The sequence below is a fragment of the Leucopleurus acutus genome (genome assembly GCF_964270905.1).
Source record: "Leucopleurus acutus genome assembly, chromosome: 8".
In the NCBI taxonomy this organism is placed as follows: Eukaryota; Metazoa; Chordata; class Mammalia; order Artiodactyla; family Delphinidae; genus Leucopleurus; species Leucopleurus acutus.
Genome location: NC_139151.1, coordinates 103,844,595 through 103,864,060, shown reverse-complemented (window position 1 = coordinate 103,864,060; position 19,466 = coordinate 103,844,595). Strand labels below are relative to the sequence as shown.

At 48.6% G+C, this 19,466-nt stretch overlaps 1 protein-coding gene across 4 annotated transcripts in view; it reads left to right on the top strand.

Annotated features, from left to right (window-relative positions):
- Positions 1-19,466, top strand: part of PC (pyruvate carboxylase) — a 106,884-nt gene that overhangs the window by 41,097 nt on the left and 46,321 nt on the right. Inside the window, exon 1 of one of the 4 annotated variants that reach the window (XM_082844879.1) lies at positions 10,629-10,752. The exons of 1 other annotated variant lie outside the window; for it this stretch is intronic. In XM_082844879.1, the coding sequence (XP_082701005.1) occupies positions 10,720-10,752 (33 nt within the window). In that variant the 5' untranslated portion in view covers positions 10,629-10,719. Of the gene's footprint in view, positions 1-10,628; positions 10,756-19,466 lie in introns of those variants that run through there. 2 more of the 4 variants (XM_082844882.1, XM_082844880.1) reach the window with 2 other exon arrangements.

Genomic DNA, 19,466 nt, shown 5'->3' with positions numbered 1-19,466 from the left:
CTGAGAAAGGAGAAGGGAGAGTGAACCGAATCTGGGGCCTCCGAGGACTGGAACCAGCCTTTCTCTCTCCCCCTACGCTTGCTCCTCAGGGTCAGGAATTCCACCTGATCGCCCTCTCTGTTCCTTTAGCGTGAGACTTAAGGATATTTGTCATGGAAGTCTCAGAACCTGGCCCAGTGCCTCTCAATGAACTGTTCCCCATGAAGCTCGCTGAGGCCTATTGCCCCTCTCCCAGTAGCCCCCACCGAGGGGAGGGCCCCTGGCACAGACCCTCCCCGCCTGGGATGGAGCCCTTGGTCTCCATGGTCACTGGGCTCTGAGTGGTCAGCAGCTAGCCCTCAGCTTCAGGGGCCACTGTGTAGCTGAGAGAGACTTGCATTTGCTTCCCAACCATTTATTGAGTGCTCACCCTGTTCCAGGCCCCGTGCTACACACTGGAGACACAGTAGGGAACCAGAAAAACAGACCTGATCTCCTGTCCTCAGGGGAGGCAGACAGAGAAGGCCAGTTGCTGTGTAATTGCAGCCTTGATGTAAGGAGAGTGCCTTAACCCGAGTGGGCCAGGAGAAGCCTCCCCCGCTGTGCTGTTATCTGCTTCACAGCAGGCGCGGCTGGGTGAGGATCTTGGCAGAACACCGGGGAACTTGGGGCAGGTTTCACGTCTCAAACTCTCAGTGAACTGGAGTAGAGGGTGGGAGGAGCTATGGCAGCCACGCCCCCTCCCTGGCTGGAGCCACGCCTCCCCCTCCCCAGCTGGAGTCTCTTCCGGAGCTGTGTCGTCCTGGTGAGTCCCTTCCCACTGACGTACCCTAGGACCCCGTGTGGCACTGCTCTTAACTAGCCCCTGTGGTGTCACTGGGGTGATGGCAGAAGGGCTTGTTTCAAGTTGAATTAAATGCTTTCTTGCCCGGCAGCAGATTATCAGATTGTGGATTATTTGGTTTTCTCCTCACATCTGTTAGGTGTGTTTACTTCAGGCCAGGCTCAGCCCTTCCCTCGAAGAACTCCCAGCAAAGTCTTCTTGATGTCTTTTTTTCCTGGCCTCTTACCTGCTGACCTTACTGAGAGGTACTGGGCCGGGGTGAGGTGTGAATTCAGAACAAACCGCCTTGGTACCCACAGGAGCACAGGTGGAAGAAACTGAGTTCGGGGTTGCCCAGGTAGCAGTGACCGGAAAACAAGAAGTACCCGGGCTGTGAGGCCCTGATTTCTTTTTTGAAGGCAGCCCTCGTAGCCCTTCAGGCCATGACTGTGGTTGTGTCTGCAGGGCCAGGGCCACCCTTAGGCCGGGCACGTGTGGCCTCTGCCTGGAACTGTGCACCTGAGGGGCCCACACGTTGGAGTGCCTCCCTCCAATGCTGTTCCAGCTGGACATTCCGAACCCAGACTGGGACCCACATCAGCCCCTTTGGGGAGCTCTCAACCCTCTACCCTGTGCAGGGACAACCAGATGTCCTGCGGGGTTGTCCCAGGGCCCTGAGTCCAGGCCTCGTTCCAGGAGGGCAGATTCCACTGGCGGCTGCGACAGCCCTTTGTAGGGTTGTGTGAGGTTGGGCGGCCAAAATGGTGCTGACACGCTAATTTTGAGCGACTCAAGTTTTTTATATAGATAAGGGGATTTCCCCGCCCCCCCCCCCAAGTGTTTGCCTGGGACCCCACGTATCCTAGGGCAGCCCTGACCAGGGGCTACCCATCGGGCCTTCCAGCTCTGCTTAGCAGCTCTTGGCCTAGACCAGAGTGTAGGATAAGGGCCTATTGTTTCTCCCTCGGGCCTGAATGGCACTCTGTTTTCTGCACTTGGCTCCCGGGCCAGCAGCTTTCTTGCTGCTGCAGTTGTAACAGTCTTGTCTCAAATGAGAAATTCGTTCCCACCCTGACTTCACATTGTTTTACTGGAATCATGGGAGCATAAGGCTTTGAGCCAACATGGGGTCTTGTGTTGGTTGCTGCTGGGTGGGAGCTGATAGCTGAGGTGCAGAGAAGGGGGCCTTTCCTACCAAGAGACCTTAGTCTGGGGGAAGCAAAAGGGGGAAAACCCCTTTGTTCACATTGAACTAAGGGGCGAGTTGGCAGGAATCTAGGCCAGCTCTGACCTGGCAGGAGAGGAATGCGGTAGGAATGCAGAGAATTGGTAGGAAGCCCCCTCTGTGCCCCCTGGGTGAACTGAGGCTGGGGGCAACTGGGCAGAGCCAAGGTGAGATATTTGCTGCCCTCTTCCCTTTCTCCCTTGCTTCCTGCCATCCTTCCCCAGCCACATGTGTTCCTCTTTGCCCTGTCTACTGTAGAGCAGAACAATCCCGAGATTGAAGGGGCCTCTTTTGTGTCAAGGTCAAAGGAGTGGAAAGGTGGTGTGGGACAGAGAGCTCGTTTGTAAGACTTTGAAACCGCAGGAAGCCATCTGCTCAGTTGAAACTCCTGGGCCCTTTAAGGTGGTCAAATATAGGGCACTGAGGTCAGTCCGCCTGCCTTGACTCAGTGCAGGAATCACAGCCCATTCTGCACTCACCTCCACTACCTCCTCTTATGTCACAAAGTGAAGAAGCCTGTTTGCTTTATTTTAAAGTTGTTTTTCCTTCTCTCAGTCCACAGGGAATGGCTTCCTAGACCAGTGGTTCTTCAAGTGGGGTCCCCAGGTCCCTGCAGGTCCTCAAGACCATTTCGAGGGGGTCCCTGAGTCAGATTTTCATATAATACTAGGAAGTTACCTGCCTTTCCCACTGTGTTGACATTTGCACTGATGGTGCAAAAGCAGTGGTGGGCAAAACGGCTGGCAGCTTTGCAGGAGTCAGGGCGGATCCCTTCACCTCCACACACTTGCAGTTCAAAAGAGCCAGCTTCACTTAAGACTGGCCTTGATGAAACAGTAAAGATGGCTCATTTTATTAACTCTCTATGCTTGTGTGCAGGTCTTTGATATTCTATGATGATGAGATGCGAAGTAAACAAACTGCATTGGTTGGCTAGAGGGAAAGCACTTCGGGGGGGGTTTTGAGTTACCAGCTGAACTAGCCGTATTTTCAGGAGATGCTGTTTTTACTTGAAAATAACTGGCAGCTGTGGTTATTCAGACTGGGGTATCCGACAGACTTTTTCTCGAAAATGAATGTAGTGAGCCTGTTGCTTCAAAGAAAACAACTAATAGTATTTGTTGCCAGTTTGTTTACCAATAGTATTTGGTAAAATTAGAGCTTTCAGGCCAAAATTAGCATTTGGAAAGCTTGTATCCATCCTCTTGTGCTCAACAACTTCTCAATACTTAGAGTTTTCTGATGAGATTAATGGTGATATTACATCTGTGACATCTTGGCATTTTATTATATCAGTAAAATGTGTCAGCATCTTGAGGATTAGAATAACTCAGTAAACTGGTATTTTCCAAATGACCAGTGTATGACGTTACAAAATCATGTTGGGAAAAGGCCCATTTGCAATTGAAGAAAGGCCAATGGGGGCTACCCTGGTGGTGCAGTGGTTAAGAATCCGCCTGCCAATGCAGGGGACACGGGTTCGAGCCCTGGTCCGGGAAGATCCCACATGCCGCGGAGCAATTAAGCCCGTGTGCCACAACTACTGAAGCCCATGCACCTAGAGCCCGTGCTCCGCAACAAGAGAAGCCACCACAATGAGAAGCCCACGCACCGCAATGAAAGAGTAGACCCTGCTTGCTGCAAGTAGAGAAAGCCCGCGCACAGCAACAAAGACCTAATGTAGCCAAAAATAAATAAATAAATAAATAAATAAAATTTATTAGGGAAAAAAGAAAGGCCAATGGATTTTTAACGTAACAGTACATTAAAGTCCATAGGGTTTCATATTTCACATTATAATTAACTACCATTTGTCAAGTTTTGGTATAGTATCCAACAGTGGTATCCACAATTGTCTGAAAAGGCAATTAAAATATTCCTCCCTTTTGCAACTACATGTCTGGGCGAGTCTAGATTTTCTTCATAGACTCTACTTATTACAATAAATTGAAGACAGAAGTGCAGATATGAGAATCCAGCGTCTTCTATTGAGCTGAACATTAAAGAGATTTGCAAAATGTAAAACAAGACCCATTCTTCTCACTAATTTTTTTTTTTTAAAGAAACATTTATTTATTTATTTGTTTGTTTATTTATGGCTGTGTTGGGTTTTTGTTGCTGCATGCGGGCTTTCTCTGGTTGCAGCGAGAGGGGGCTACTCTTCATTGCGATGTGTGGGCTTCTCATTGCGGTGGCTTCTCTTGTGTGGAGCACGGGCTCTAGGTGTGTGGGCTTCAATAGTTGTGGCTCGCGGGCTCTAGAGCGCAGGCTCAGTAGTTGTGGCACACGGGCTTAGTTGCTCCACGGCATGTGGGATCTTCCCAGACCAGGGCTCGAACCTGTGTCCCCTGCATTGGCAGGCAGATTCTTAACAACTGTGCCACCAGGGAAGCCCCTTCTCACTAATTTTTTAAAAATATAGTTATATTTTATTAAAATATTTATGTTAGCTTATAATGTGTTTGTTATTTTTAAACAAATTAATAAATATCAACAAAGGTACCACATCCTGGAATAACTCAGCACTGAATTTCCTTTGTCTACAGAAACCCCTCCTCCCCTTATTAGAAAACTCTCTGAGATCAAGGAGCATCTAGACTTCTGATTGATGGTTAAAAGGCAAACACAAAAAACTTATTTGCATAAGAATGTTAACTTTTCAAGAAGCTTTAACATGCATTACTTTTAAAATTTTATTTTTATAACAGCTTTATTGAGATATATTTCACATTCTTTAAAATTCACCTTTTTAAAGTGTATAATTCAGTGGTTTTAGTATATCCACAGTGTTATACAACCATCACCACTATCTAATTCTAGAACATTCTTATCTCCCCAAAAAGAAACCCTGTTTCCCAGAAGGAAACCTTCCCCTACAGCCTCTGGCAACCATTTTCTGTCTCTATGGGTTTACCTCCTCTACACATTACATAGAAATGGAATCGTATAATAGTGGCCTTTTGTGTCTGGCTTATTTTAGTTAGAATATTTTCAAGGTTCATCTACTGTGTAGCAAGTAACAATACTTAATTTTTAATGGTTGAATAATATTCCATTGTATGGCTATACAACAGTTTGTTAATCCATTCATCAGTTGGACATTTAGGTTGTTTCCAATTTTTGATTATTATGAACAGTGCTACTATGATCATTTAAATGCATGTTTTTGTGTGGACAAATGTCTTCATTTCTCTTGTGTATATATCTAAGAGCTGGATCATTTGATAACTCTGTATTTAATTGTTTGAGGAACTTCAAAGAGTTTTCCAAAGTAGTCATTTTATATTCCCACCAGCAGCGTATGAGCATTCCAGTTTCTCCATATCCTCACCAATACTTATTATTGTCTGTCTTTTTGATTATAGCCACCCTAGTGGGTGTGAAGTAGTATCCTCTTGTGGGTTTTTTTTTTTTTTTTTTTTTTTTTGCGGTACGCAGGCCTCTCACTGTTGTGGCCTCTCCCGTTGCGGAGCACAGGCTCCAGTCGCGCAGGCTCAGCAGCCATGGCTCACGGGCCCAGCTGCTCCACGGCATGTGGGATCTTCCTGGACCAGGGCACGAACCCGTGTCCCCTGCATCGGCAGGCGGACTCTCAACCACTGCACCACCAGGGAAGCCCCCTGTTGTGGTTTTTTTTTGCATTTTCTGTAAGACTAATGATGTTGAGCATCTTTTCTTATGCTTATTGGCCATTCATATGTCTTCTTCAGAGAAATGTGTATTCAAATCTGTTGCCCATTTTTAGTTGTGTTGTTTGTGTTTTTGTCATTGTGTTGTAAGAGTTCTTTATATATTCTGGATATTAGACCCTTATTAGGTTATATGATTTATAAAACTTTTCTCCCATTCTGTGGTTTGTCTTTTCATTTTCTTGCTGGGGTCCTTGAAAGCACAAAAGTTTTTTTATTTTGATGAAGCCAATTTACCTATGTTCTTTTTGATTGCTTGTGCTTTTGCTGTCATAGCTAAGAAACCATTGCCTAATCCAAGGCCACAAGGGTTTATATTTTATTCTAAGATTTTTATAGTTTCAGGCCTTAAGTTTAAGTCTTTGATCCATTTTGTGTGAGATTCTGTAGATGGTGTGAGGTTAGGGTCCAACTTCATTCTTTTGCATGTATATATCTGGTTGTTCCAGCACCGTTTGTTGAATTGTCTTGGTACCCTGTTGAAGATCGATCGGTTGGCTGTAAATGTGAGAGTTTTCTGGGCCCTCAGTCTCTTCCACTGATCTATATGTCTATCCATATCCCAGTACCACACCATTTTGATTACTGTAGCCTTGTAGTAAGTTTTGAAATTGGCAAGTGTGAGTCCTCCAACTGTGATCTTCTTTTTCAGTGTTTTTTTGGCTGTTCTGGTTCCTTTGCATTCCCATGCAAAAAATCATCTTGTCAATTTCTAATAAAGTAAGCTGTGATTTCTTGATAGAGATTGCATGCATTGAATCTGTAGATCAGTTTGGGGAGTATTGCCATTTTAACAATATTAAGTCTCTGATCTGTGAAAATGAGGTGTTCTTGTTTAGGTCTTTACATTCTTTCAATGATATTTTGTAGTTTTCAGCAAACCAGTCCGCACTTTTGTTAAATCTGTTCCTTGGTGTTTTATTCTTTTTGGCGCCTGTCTTACTGTATCTTGATTTAACTTTATCTTGTTTACCCCTCCTCCCCACTCTCTCCTCTCAACCACACTGAGTCTCCATAGGGCCTGGCACTTCAGTAGCACAGTGCACTACAGTAAAGGTTTTACGGTTTTATTGATTTTTTACCCACACCACCTTTGTGAAGAAGGCATGGCCATTACTGCCCCTGGCGTAACGGTTGAAGAAACCGAAGCCCAGAATGCAAGGTGAGTCCCAGCACAGCACTGGCCGATGGTCGCAGAGGCAGGGCCCGGGGCTTAGTAACTCACAGCTCCTTCTGGTCATCATCCTCCCTGAGACTGACACGCTATTCTTGGCCCCCAAGCTTGTTTCTGTGTTGCTACCTCTCTTATCTTGAGCCCCTGGGCATGATGGGAAGAGAGATGGATGAAGGCTGATATCACAAGGACTGACCATTAGGATCACTCTTCTGGGCATCACCAATGTGCCAGACTCTCTGGGTATTTCAAAAACACATGACCTCTTGAAGCCTTCAGAGCAACTCTACAAGATGACTCAGATCTTTCTGCATTTTATAGATCAGGAAACTAAGGTTCAAAGGGTTATGAATATTCCCAAGTCAAAGAGCGAATTACATGCTGGAGCTGCAGTTCAGCACAGTTCCCAGAGCTCAAGCTGTGGCGTTGGACCAGGGGAGTCGTGGTGCTGGAAGGTGTGAGCTGTGTGGAGGAGGAAGGGAATGGGGGTTTCTTGGAAATTGTGAGGCTCCCTAACACTAGGGTTGGGTTGGGTCAATCTAGAAGCATCTGTTCATTAGTCTGGAGCTGATGTCTCCAAGTAGTGGGCTTGTTGTGTCTTTCTGAGGGTGACGAAGTGCCAGCAGAGGCCTGGAAAAGCCCTGTGACCCTATACCCTGTGGCGTCATCCTTTGGTCATTAATTCTGGTGGTGGAAGCTCATTTGCCACGTGTAGGTATTGCCTCCACCATCCACATGGTGAATTCTTTTTTTTTTTTTAAATATTTATTTATTTATTTATTTATTTATTGGCTGTGTTGGGTCTTCGTTTCTGTGCGAGGGCTTTCTCTAGTTGCGGCGAGCAGGGGCCACTCTTCATCACGGTGCGCAGGCCTCTCACCGTCACGGCCTCTCTTGTGGCAGAGCACAGGCTCCAGACGCGCAGGCTCAGTATTTGTGGCTCACGGGCCCAGTTGCTCCGTGGCACGTGGGATCTTCCCAGACCAGAGCTCAAACCCGTGTCCCCTGCATTGGCAGGCAGATTCTCAACCACTGTGCCACCAGGGAAGCCCCTACGCATGGTGAATTCTTAAAGTGCAGGGGTCACATCACCTTCTATCTTTGTTTCTCCATAGCACCTAGTGTTGTTTCTGTTACCCGGTGGGCGTTCCTTATAAGCTTTTTGAATAAATGAAAGACATTCTGCTTGCTTTGCTCCTAGAAGTTATAGACTCTCAATGCTTCTGTGGCTGGATTTGGGGTGATAGAGAAGAATGGGGGACCAAGGCCATTAGAGGGGTCCAGCTGCTCTGGTAGTGCGAGACAAGAGGCTGAGATGGATGCAAGATCTGCCTCTTGTTGACCATGTCCCCATCCTCAGAGCTGAGTGCAGACCGATGTCGTTCCTACTTGGAGTCCCTGATGGGATGTCTGGTCTGTCTGTCACACGTAGGGTCAACAGTATTGTTTCCACATCTGAGCAACCCATGAAACCAGAATAACTTGGCCATCCGTTTACCTGCGACAGACCCTTACTCCTTCCCCCAACTTTTGTTTCCTAAGATGAAGAAAACAACCATGAAGAAGTAGTAATTGGTGGCCTTGGTGGTATTTCACAGCTGCGTAGAAAGTTAGTTGCTGCAATTTCCAATGCTGGATGTTCTGCTTAGACTGAAAACAGCTGCACAGATGATTACGTCCCTCTATGATGCAGTGAGGGGTAGGGAGCTTGCCTTTCTCCCCAGCCTTGTTGTGGCAACTGGTGTCCCAGTCACACCAAGCCACACATGGCTTGTGAACACGCAAAGCCAGGTGGCCTTCCCGTCACAATGCTCCCTCTTGCTGGAGCACTTCCTCTTCCTCTTTCCCTGCCAGGCCACCTGTCAGTCTCCTCGTTAACCTCCAGTCTCATCTCTAGATGTCATTCCCGCTGCTGTTGAATAGAAAGTGGCTATTCATAGTAACCAGATCCATTGAGCCCTCACAAACAGCCGTGCAAGGTATATGTTGTTAATCCCCCAAAACATTTTACTATTCCTGGATGGAGCCTCTCGTTGGAGTGTCATTCTGGCCTCATCTCCCGGGATCTCCAGCTGCCGGTCCTTGCAGGGTTTATTAGTGGTTCGCACCCTTCCTTGGTGGGCTGGAGGGGAAGCACGAGGCTGCTTGTTGTCAGCTCTGGAGAACGATGAAGAGGTGGAAACACAGGTAGCTGTGCGGGTCAGGATCTGGATCTGAGAGCAGTGAGCAAGTTCCCTCCCCCACTGGGTTTTCACTTAACTCGTGGGCTCCAGGAGGCTCCTGTGATTTGGACCTTCACCTGACTTAGGGACCAGGTGCACCCACATTTCATTAGCAGGCTCTCTGGGCGCCAGCTGCCACGTCAGGTCGTCGCACGGAGCCAGGGAAGGCCCTCTCTGACTAATTAACGTCGGGTTCTGGACACTAAACAAAGTTAGAACAGTGAGTTATTGACTCTGCTGCCTCCAAGAGCTTGTCAGAGCTGAGGCTGGTTGTTTTTGTTTCGGTGGTATTGGGTGGTATTGGGTGGTACCCAGTGGGTGGGAACGCTACTCCTGTTCTTTTTTTTTTTTAAGATTTATTTTTATTTATTTATTTTATTTATTTTGGCTGCGCCGGGTCTTAGTTGCGGCACGCGGGATCTTTGTTGCAGGATGCAGGATTTTTTAGTTGCGGCATGCGAACTCTTAGTTGCGGCATGCATGCGGGATCTAGTTCCCTGATCAGGAATTGAACCTAGGGCCCCTGCGTTGGGAGCACAGAGTCTTCCCCACTGGACCACCAGGGAAGTCCCTCTACTCCTGTTCTTGACTGGAGTGGTCTTTGGGAGAACACTGCACTAAATGAATTGGTCTGGGTGGGCTTAATAATGTGGGCACGCATTTAAAAACCTTGCTAGGGCTTCCCTGGCGGCACAGTTGTTAAGAATCCGCCTGCCAATGCAGGGGACACGGATTTGAACCCTGGTGCTGGAAGATCCCACATGCCGCAGAGCAACTAAGCCCGTGCGCCACAACTGCTGAGCCTGCGCTCTAGAGCCCATGAGCCACAACTACTGAAGCCCGCGTGCCACAACTACTGAAGCCTGCACGCCTAGAGCCCGTGCTCCGCAACAAGAGAAGCCACCACAGCGAGAGGCCCACGCACTGCAACAAAGAGTAGCCCCCGCTTGCCACAACTAGAGAAAGCCCGTGCGCAGCAACGAAGATCCAACGCAGCCAAAAATAAATAAAATAAATTGATTTTAAAAAATTAGAAAAAACCTTGCTGACGAGGTCATACCAGGCCAACAACCCACAAGAGCCACTGGGTAACATGTGCCCTTGTGAGGAATCCAGTCTCCTGTCCCCATGATGTTACCAGTTCCCAGGGGCACAACCTGAGGCATCCCGAGGTCTCAGGAGGGGGAGAAAGACATTAGACACCTCATTTTTTTCTTCTCCTGTTGGATCCTCTGCTCCTTTTCTTAGGCCAGAAGCTCGCTCTCCTGCCTGGCTCTCCCATCCCTGGCCCCGGTCCTCCTCCCCTTGTAAAACCCAAATACCACTGCCCTTTAATCCTTCAGTCAGAACACATGGGCAGCAGCTTTTCACTGCCTCCTCCCAGCTCACCCCTGACCTGATTTTGTTTTTTTGCCTTTTCTCAAACAGTCTGTTCAAGGTCTACTCCTGAGTTGGAGGTTGGCTCACAAGCAGCCTCTCTCTCGCCTGAGCTGTAGGGGAGGGGGCAATTCTGGAAAGTCATTGACAGAGGCTTAACCCAGAACGTCATTTATAAACAGGCAGCAGGCAGAGGGCCCAGATTTCGGTGTTCCGGCACCAAGGACAGCATGGCCTCCCTGGGGCTCTGCAGACCAGCTGCCGTGGTAAGAGGACCGCCTTTCAGAGTCCCCTAGGCATACTGTCCTGGGTGGGGTGTGCACGCACTGTGGCCTCGTTTCTCTCCTCTCTGGAACTTGGCAGCCTTCTCGTACCTGGGAAAGGAGAGGGCACAGGGATTCTGGGAACGGTCCTTAGAGACAGGAAACCAGGGGTGGCCTGGATCATTACTCATGGGCCTTTGGGGACACTGGTCAGGGATGGGCAGGACCGAGGAGCCCGAGGTAGGCAAACCCTACCTGACAGTGAAAATGGGTTCTGCCCAAGACCTGGGGACAGAGGAAGATGGGCCGTGAGTCCCAGAGCTGTGGGCCAGAGTGCCTTTGTGTGGTGGTGACATTTAGGGGAAAGGTCACGTGGTTCCTTTGACTGGGGTCCCTTGTTGAGATGGTGAAGCTGCCAGCGGTCGGGAAGGGTCTGCTCTGAGCACAGCACCAGGCCCAGGGTGCACACATGCTGTACTGCACATCCTTGGCCAACTTGGGCCTTGATGAAATGCTCTGTAGCCGCAGAACAGGAAGGCCTGGCTTTCCTTTAGGAATCTGGGAAAGATCAGCTCTCCTCAAGACGTGAGTTTGTGATTATATCCTAGACAGCAATGAATGGAAAGTGGGTAGGCACCCCCTTCTGGGAGGCCAGATTTCTGGCATTTGAGCAGACTTTCAGCTCAGGCCTCAGGGGGGTGGACTTACCCATTTGCTTAGAAGAAAACCTTTCCCTCAGTTTACAGGGAGGAGAAACAGATAAGGGCCCCAAATGGCTTCTGGTTCTTATCTTCACACCAGGCCAGAGTGTCCTCCAGGTCATGGGATAAAGACTCAAGGAGAAGGGAGAAACTGGCGCTGTGTGTGTGTCTGTGTGTGTGTGTCTGTGTGTGTGTGTGTGTGTGTGTGTCTGTGTGTGTGTGTGTCTGTGTGTTTCAAGGAACAGGTGAGAGGGAGGGACATACAATTCCCTCTGCTTTGTCCCCAACTTGCCAAGAGCAGAAGCTGGTAAGGAATATGCCTTTTCTCCCTGGTGTCCTGTGGAGGGATGTGGTTCCTTTGACTTTATTCACAGTCAGGTTAACTCTAAGGGACACCTGCCATGAGGAGGAAGTCTGAGACAAGGAGGCAATCAGTACTTACTAATCAGGATGGATCTGGAATGATCTTGTTTGCTATTTGGTCTCCTTCTGACTGGAAGGAAATGTCAGTTTCCCGTGGGCAGGGACCTCTTCTCTCTCTTTCAAGTGCCTAAGGGCACCTGGCTGTGTTACAAAGGCTCAGTCAATATCGAATGACTGAATGAATGGAGTGCCTTTTCTTTGCTTCTCATTTCACTAAACCTCTCCAACTTCATTTTCTGTTGATTTCATACCAGACTTTTCACTTGATCAGCACCTACTTGGTGACGCCTGACCCTGGCCCTAAACTAGTCGGGCCAGACTGTGCTCGCAGGGAGAGGGGGCCCATGCCAGACCCTCTCTCCGTCCATCTGCCCGCCGAGCAGGTGCCGTCACCCCGTGTGCCAGGCGCTGCGACCTGCCGGGGCCTCTTGAGTGGATCCTTCCTCTGAGCCCAGATCAAGTCCCCACCCCCATGACACCTTACCCAGCTCTCCTCAGCTGCTTCACCCTTCCCCCGCCTCCTTTGCGTATGCTAGGTGTTTAATATTTCTCATATTTCAAGTGAACTAGTCTTGTCTCCTCGCCAGATAGACAGTTTCTTGAAGGCACGGGCCGTGTTTTATATTATCCTCTGTCCTTCAAGTCTGTGTTACAGGCAATAGGTGCTCAATAAACACTTGATGGCTCTGATTGTGTGAAATCTAATCATAGTCCTTTGAGGATGCTTTGCAGTTTACAGTTTATGAAACCGAAGGAACAGTCTGCAGTTTCACGTACAACAGGTCACTCACTTGTCAGCCCTCCATGTTGGACGGATAAGCCTGCTTTATAGGTGAACTAACAGGTCTGAACTGTTTTTCACTCATAACACTTCTGACATCGAATATGTGGGTTTTTTCCTCACACCAACCGATTCTCCTGTTCTCTGCAGACGTCAACTAGGTATCCTCCAATTCAATTCAGTTATGACACTACTGAAAGTTAGCGCAGACCCCACCAGTGAAGGGCTCAGTCCCACAAGACGGCCCTGGCTTCAGACACCAATGACAACACCTGGCCTCCTGTGAATCAGAGATTCCCCTGACCCCTCCTCAGGTTCGAGAATTTTCTAGAACTGCTCACAGAACTCAGAAAAGTACTTACTATTGCCAGTTTATTTTAAAGGATACCATGAGCAGCCAGATGAAGAGGTGAATAGGGGAAGGTCTGGAAGCGTCCAGAGTGAAGGAGCTCCTGTCCCCAAGGGTTGGGGTGCACCACCTCTTGGCACAAGGGTGGATTTACCAACCTGAAAGTTCTCTGAACCCCATCGTTTAGAGTTTTCATTGAGGTTCCATTACACAGGTATGATAGGCCATTGGTGATTAACTCAATCTCCAGTTCCTCCCCTCCAAGTAACGGGGTAGGGCTGAAAGTTCCAACCTTCTAATCACAGGGTTGATGCCTCTGGCAACCAGCCCCCATCCTGATGCTATCTAGGGACACACCAGGAGTCACCTCATTAGCATAAACCCAGGTGTGATTGAAAGGGGCTAATTATGAATGAGAAAGGTGGCTCCTGTCTCCCCTTCCACTCAGGAAATTCCAAGCATTTTAAGAGCTCTGTGCCAGGAACCAGGGACAAAACCCAGATTATATATTTCTTATAGATCACAGTATCACACAGGTGCAGAGAGGTGGGTTGATCCCCAGACTCAAATGATCAGATGGTGGCAAAGCCGCAAGTTGAACCTGCGTTTTTTGACTGTCACACCTTGCCCTTCCTATGGGACCACGTGGTGTAGGTGGCGTATGGGGGTGTGTGGTCCCCACCTTCGCTTCTTCAAAGCTGCTCCTGCCCTCCATGAAGGGAGGTTCCTGCCTGACTTCACTTGTCACTCCTGCACTCCCCACCCCCTCGCACACCCTGGCTGTTTTTCCCTTTATCCTTCCAAAGCTCCAGCTCCTGGGGTGCTGGTGCAGTGAGTGGAAATGGAAAATGGGCTGCATGAAGGAACACTGAGGTGGCAGGGAGTTCAGGAGGTGGTGCTGGGGCCTGGGGGGCAGCAGATGGTGCTGGAAAGCCCATTTTCCTTATCTAGAAAGTGAAGATGAGGGACTTCCCTGGTGGCGCAGTGGTTAAGAATCCACCTGGCGGGCTTCCCTGGTGGCGCAGTGGTTGAGAGTCCGCCTGCCGATGCAGGGGACACGGGTTCATGCCCCGGTCCGGGAAGATCCCACATGCCGCGGAGCGGCTGGGCCCGTGAGCCATGGCCGCTGAACCTGAGTGTCCGGAGCCTGTGCTCCACAACGGGAGAAGCCACAACAGTGAGAGGCCCGTGTACTGCAAAAAAATTAAAAAAAAGAATCCGCCTGGCAATGCAGGGGACACGGGTTCAAGCCCTGGTCTGGGAAGATCCCACATGCCGCGGAGCAACTAAGCCCTTGCGCCACAACTACTGAAGCCTGTACTCTAGAGCCCGTGAGACACAGCTACTGAAGCCTGTGCACCTAGAGCCCATGCTCTGCAACAAGAGAAGCCACCGCAATGAGAAACCTGTGCACCACAACGAAGAGTAGCCCCCGTTCACGGCAACTAGAGAAAGCCTGTGCGCAGCAATGAAGACCCAGCGCAGCCGAAAAAAAAAAAAAAAGTTAAAAAATGAGAAAAAGAAGATGATGCTGTCTGTGCCAGTAGTCAAGGTTCCTGTTAGTAGCAAATGAGAGCATCTATTAAAGTACTTTATAAACTGCAATGCCATAAGAATATTGTTGTTCAATATGATTATAGTATGCAAGTTGCAGCTCAATAAAGTTTCAAATGGGATAATACCCACCTCATAAGTATGAGGGTGACCTGGCTGGTGCCTCGTCCAGGGCCTGGCACTTAACAGACGCTTGTAGCTATTATTCACTATTATTGTTTTTGTACTTATTGTAAGACATGGCGTCTTCCCTCAGAGAGGGGTGGGTGGCACTGAGAGGGCCTCCTGAAGTAGGGACCTGTAGGTTGGGACTGAGAAGATAGAAGAGGCAGTCTGTCACCTGGGGCTTTCGTAATTCATTTACTACCTCAGGTCCCGAAACCCTGTTTTTCCATAAAGTCTAAACTTCTCAGCTGGGATGCTCCTCCTCCCTGGAGAATTTTCAGCAGTCTAACTTCTCAACATTGAGGAGAAACTACTACCTTCAAGCGAACACGCCCACTGCTGCTGGCAAGCAGAAAGTGAGTCTTGGCACTTCAGAACCTGCTCAGTAGGCAAAAGAGCCTGCGGTTGTAGTTGCCAGAGCTCCTGGCAGCCACCCGTCTCTTCTCCCCGCCCAGGGCATGCGCTGCAGGGTAAAGGCCAGTGTGGGTCTGTGCACCCTGGCTATCACTGCAAAACTTCAAAACAACCCGGGGGGGAGGTGCCTGCTCCACTCAGCTGTGTGCTCTGTCGGACTTCCACCAGCGATGGGCACAGGACCAGTGAGGTCCAGTTAGCCTGTGCGGAAGAGGCTGTGCTGGGGGGACGAGGCGTGGGTGTGATGCTGACCCGGCTGGTGGGGGAGGTGGCAGGCCCTCACACAGTGATTGCAGGCCCGGGAACAGCCAGGGCAAGCGTGATGGTTGGGGAGGAGCGGTTGGGGGTTGGCAGGCAGGGCAGAGCAAGGGTGGTAATGAGTAAGCTAGATAGGATGGTAGATCTTAAATCTATCCACAGCAGGCTCCTGGGGAGCAGGACCCTGACTGAGGCACAGCTTGGGACGATGGGCAGAACGGAATGTGATTGCCGTGGCCAAGCTACGTGTCCTGAGTTTCTGTTTCCTTACTTACAAAGCTGGGGCCTTACAAAAAACCTTACAAGGTTTTTTGATGGTTAAATGAGATAATGTGAAGCACTTAATGCGATGGCTGGCACTCGGTGGCAAGCCCGTGCAAGCAAGCCCGTGCAAGCGATAGCCGTGGTTCTGATGCTTTGCCAGGTGGCCGTGGTCATTAGGATAAAACCAGCAGTAGTGGATGCCTAGGACTCTGTCTCTGGGAAGCCTCTGGCCAGCTTTTGTGCTCAAATTCCAAAGCAGGGTAAAGGTCAGATCAAGGGGCAACAAAGGAACGGTTTCCTGGGGAATCAGGAATAGGGAGAGAAAGCAGCAGCAGCCCTAGTCAAGGTCGTGTCCTGTCTGGGTTGCTGTTTACTTTCCTTCTTCCAGGAATGGAAGCTCTTTGCCACTGAATTCCGTCACCATCTCCTCGGCTTGTGGACTCTGTGAGGTGGTGATCAGTTTACCAGAGAACCAAGTTTTCACGCTGAGTGAAGTTCCACAGTGCCTTCCTCTGTAGGGTTGCTCGGGGTGTGGGTGTTGAGCAGAATAGCAGTAAAGGCTGGCCAGGAATGGTCGACGGTCATGCATTGATTCTGAGAAATTGAATTAATTGGCCAAGGCAAGTCACATACCCAACAAGGGAGGTTGAGGCATCCAGGGTCGAGCAACGGTGGGAAGTCATTACTTACCTCTAGGCCTGAAGGGGTCAGGAGAGGAAGTAGTGTTTCCTCCAGACTTCAGGGCGGGTTGACAGTGTGGAGGCAAGGATGCCCAGCAGGGACTCTCATAGAGGCCAGACATATCCTGAGTCAGGACTGTGACATCAAGGCCAGCAGAGAGTAGGGAAGAGCATACTCCACGTTCTCTCTTTTCCCAGCTTCCTCTCTCCTGCCCGGGGCCTCCCATTGGCTGAACCTGCAGGACGCCAGCCAGCGAGGGAGTCCAGGTACCTCCATCCACAGGCCTCAGCTTCGCTGGGTGCAGGGCAGAGAAGGGAGATGCAGAGAAGTGAGCGGAGAGCAACCAACCAGGAAACCTCTCCCAAAGGCTAGTTCCTGGTGGAAACATCGACTCAACAGGTGTGACGGACTTCCCTGGTGGCACAGTGATTGAGAATCCGCCTGCTAATGCAGGGGACACGGGTTTGAGCCCTGGTCCGGGAAGATCCCACATGCCGCTCAGCAACTAAGCCCGTGTGCCACAACTACCGAGCCTGCATTCTGGAGCCCACAAGCCACAACTACTGAGCCCGTGTGCTGCAACTAGTGAAGCCTGTGTGGCCTAGAGCCTGTGCTCCGCAACAAGAAAAGCCACTGCACCGAGTAGCCCGCACACCGCAGCAAAGGGAAGCCCCTGCTCACCGCAACTAGAGAAAGCCGCGCACAGCAACGAAGACCCAGCACAGCCAAAAATAAAACATAAACAGATAGGGCTTCCCTGGTGGCGCAGTGGTTGAGAGTCCGCCTGCCAATGCAGGGGACACGGGTTTGTGCCCCGGTCTGGGAAGATCCCACATGCCGCGGAGCGGCTGGGCCCGTGAGCAATGGCCGCTGAGCCTGCGCGTCCGGAGCCTGTGCTCCGCAACGGGAGAGGCCACAACGGTGAGAGGCCCACGTACCGCAAAAAAAAAAAAAAAATTGTTGAAAAAAATGAAAGAAAACCTGAATAAATAAATGGACTCCCTATGTTCATGGATGAGAAGGCTTAATATTGTTAAGATATAGGCTTAATATCCTTAAATTGATCTACAGATTCAATGCAGTGTCTTTTACAATTCCAGCTGCCTTTATTTGCAGATGACAATATGAGCCTAAAATGCACATGGAAATGCAAGGGAACTAGACTGCCAAAAGAATCTTGAAAAAGAACACAGAGGACTCACACTTCCCAATTTCAAAACTTATCACAAAGCTACAGTAATCAAGACAGAGTGGTACTGGCATAAGGACAGACATACAGATCAATGGAATAGAATTGAGAGCCCAGAAATAAACCCTCACATTTATAGTCAGTTGAGTTCTAACAAGGGTACCAAGATAACTTAATGGGAAAAGAATAGTCTTTTCAACAAATGGTGCTGAAACAACTGGACATCCACTTGCAGAAGAATGAAGTTGGACCCCAGCCTCATACCACACATAAAACTCAAAGTGGATCAAAGACCTAAACGTAAGAGCTAGTAACTATAAAACTTTCAGAAGAAAACATAGTCATAAATCTTTGTGATATTGGGTTAGGCAGTGGTGTCTTAGATACGACAGCAAAAGCACGAGCAATAAAATTTTAAAAATAGATAAATTGGGCTTCATCAATATTAAAAACTTTTGTGCAGCAAAGGACGCTATCAAGAAAGTAAAAAGGTGGTTCAAAGAATGGGAGAAATTTTTTTGCAAATCATATATCTGATAGGCCCTTGTATCTAGAATAGATTTGGAAAAACTCTTAAAACTCAACAATAAAAATACAAATAATCCAAAGGCAAAGGATATGTATAGACATTCCTCCAAAGAATATATCCACATGGCCAGTAAGCACATGACAATATGCTCAACATCATTAGCCATCAGGGAAACGTAAAACAAAACTGCAATGAGATATCACTTCATACCCACTAGGATGGCTAATCAAAAAGGCAGATAATAACAAGTGCTGGTGAGGATGTGGAGGACTTGGAGACTTATAAGCTGCTGGTGGAATATAAAATGGAGCAACAGCTGTGGAAAACAGTCTGGCTGTTCCTCAAGTAGTTAAACATAGAGTTACTATATGATCCAGCAGTGTATACCCGAGAGAAATGAAAACACATGTGCACCCAAAACTTGTACACAAGTGTTCACAGCAGCATTATTCATAATAGCCAAAAGGTAGGAACAACCCAAATGTCCATCAGATGGGTTAATAAAATGTGGAATATCTGTACAATGAGATATTCTTTGGCAATTAAATGGAGTACTGTTACCTGTTACAACGTGGATGAACCTTGAAAACATTACGCTACGTGAAAGAAGCCAGACACAGAGGAGCATATAATTTAGTATTCCTGTGTCAGTTAGAAGCAAGGCCCTGGGCCTCAGTTGTCACTCATGTTGTCTTCCTGTGTCACAGTCAGGTTCAGCCAGAGGCCATTTCCACCATGGGTCCCATCAGTAGAAATGCTGGCTCCGCTTCCCTTCAGGTCCCCTTGTGGGGAAGGGTGCCTGTGGAGTGGTCATGTGTAGTCCACGCCTTACCTGGTGCCCCTCTGAGTGCCACGCTCCGGGGACGCCCTCTGCCTTCCTGTTCTTGCAGCTCCTGCTGCCTTTCTGGCCTGTTCTCTCCCTTTTTTGGGTGGGGCTCATCCACAGTAGCTTCCTGAGAAGCAGTGCCAGGAGGTCAGTTGTGGCAGCCCTGTTCTTTGTATTTTTTTTTCCTTCTTGTCTTTATTTGAAGAGAGCTCAAAATACTAACAGAGTATCACTTTATTACAGTCATGATTTCACAGTCACAAGACTGAAAGTTTCAGATTTTACCAAGAGTGAAATGGCATACATGAACTTTGGTTTAACCCCAAAATAGCAGCTACCCAGGTTTCCCACAGAACTTGACCATAATAATGTATAAGTCCCATTCTCATACGCATCCTCATTCACATAGACTGCTCTTAAATTGAGTTCGATTCCAAAGTGATTAAAATTGAGAGATTCCAAATTGATTAAAATTGATTAATTGAAATCAATTAAAATTGATTTGCTCTTTATCTTTATTTCACCTTCACACATAATGGATAGTTCAGCTGGATAGAGAGTTTCAGGCTAGAAATCATTT